Genomic DNA, 669 nt, shown 5'->3' with positions numbered 1-669 from the left:
GTCCGGCCGCCTCTCCCGAGCCGGGCTGCGTCAGCACCACCTCCTGTGACCAGCCGGCGGCCCCAGCCCCCACCGAGGCGCCCGGGGGTCCCTCCGGGCGTGCCCCGCTCACCATGTAGATGAAGACGCTGTTCTCGGCGCTGGGCCCCTGGCCCCAGGCCAGCTTGCTGAACAGCTCCTTCTGGAACTCCCACCGCAGCAGGATGGCGCAGCGCAGGAAGGTGGCCTTGGCCCTCTGCGGGGAGGGCCGGTCAGCCCCCTCCACCACCACCCACCCCCGGCACCGTGCGGCCTCCTGGCCCACTCCTGGCAGGCGCCTTCCCCGGCCTCTCCCAACGGGCCGCGTCCCCAACACCCCTGCGGCCAGGGCCTCTCCTGAGAGGCCGGTGTGCTGCCCCCCAGCACCCCGAGGCAACCGCCCAGAGGCCAGGCACTGATTGGCGACCTCACCCGGACAGAGCCCCCGAGAGGTGGGGGGCCGGGGAGGGGCCAGCAAGAGGTCATCGGCGGCCCCCACCTGTGCACAGGGTCACTGCGGCCCACGGCCAGTCACCCCTGTCCACCCTGGCCGGCCGGGCGCTGGCCGCCGTGCTCACGCCCTCCACTCGCAAACCCCAGCCGCCTCCCCAGCCCACGGCTCTGTCCCGGGGACAGCCCAGCTCTCTGGGC

General features: G+C 74.4%; 1 protein-coding gene across 1 annotated transcript in view; it reads right to left on the bottom strand.

Moving 5' to 3' along the window:
- The window catches only part of ARC (activity-regulated cytoskeleton-associated protein), a 28,955-nt gene that overhangs the window by 2,601 nt on the left and 25,685 nt on the right, over positions 1-669 (bottom strand). Inside the window, exon 11 of the mRNA XM_012722883.1 lies at positions 113-235. Within this exon, the coding sequence (XP_012578337.1) occupies positions 113-235 (123 nt within the window). The remainder of the gene's footprint in view (positions 1-112; positions 236-669) is intronic.

This window comes from Condylura cristata, unplaced genomic scaffold (assembly GCF_000260355.1).
Source record: "Condylura cristata isolate star-nosed mole 26May11 unplaced genomic scaffold, ConCri1.0 scaffold00009, whole genome shotgun sequence".
Taxonomy (NCBI): Eukaryota; Metazoa; Chordata; class Mammalia; order Eulipotyphla; family Talpidae; genus Condylura; species Condylura cristata.
Note: the sequence above shows the minus strand (reverse complement) of the source record. Positions and strands in the feature narration are given on the sequence as shown.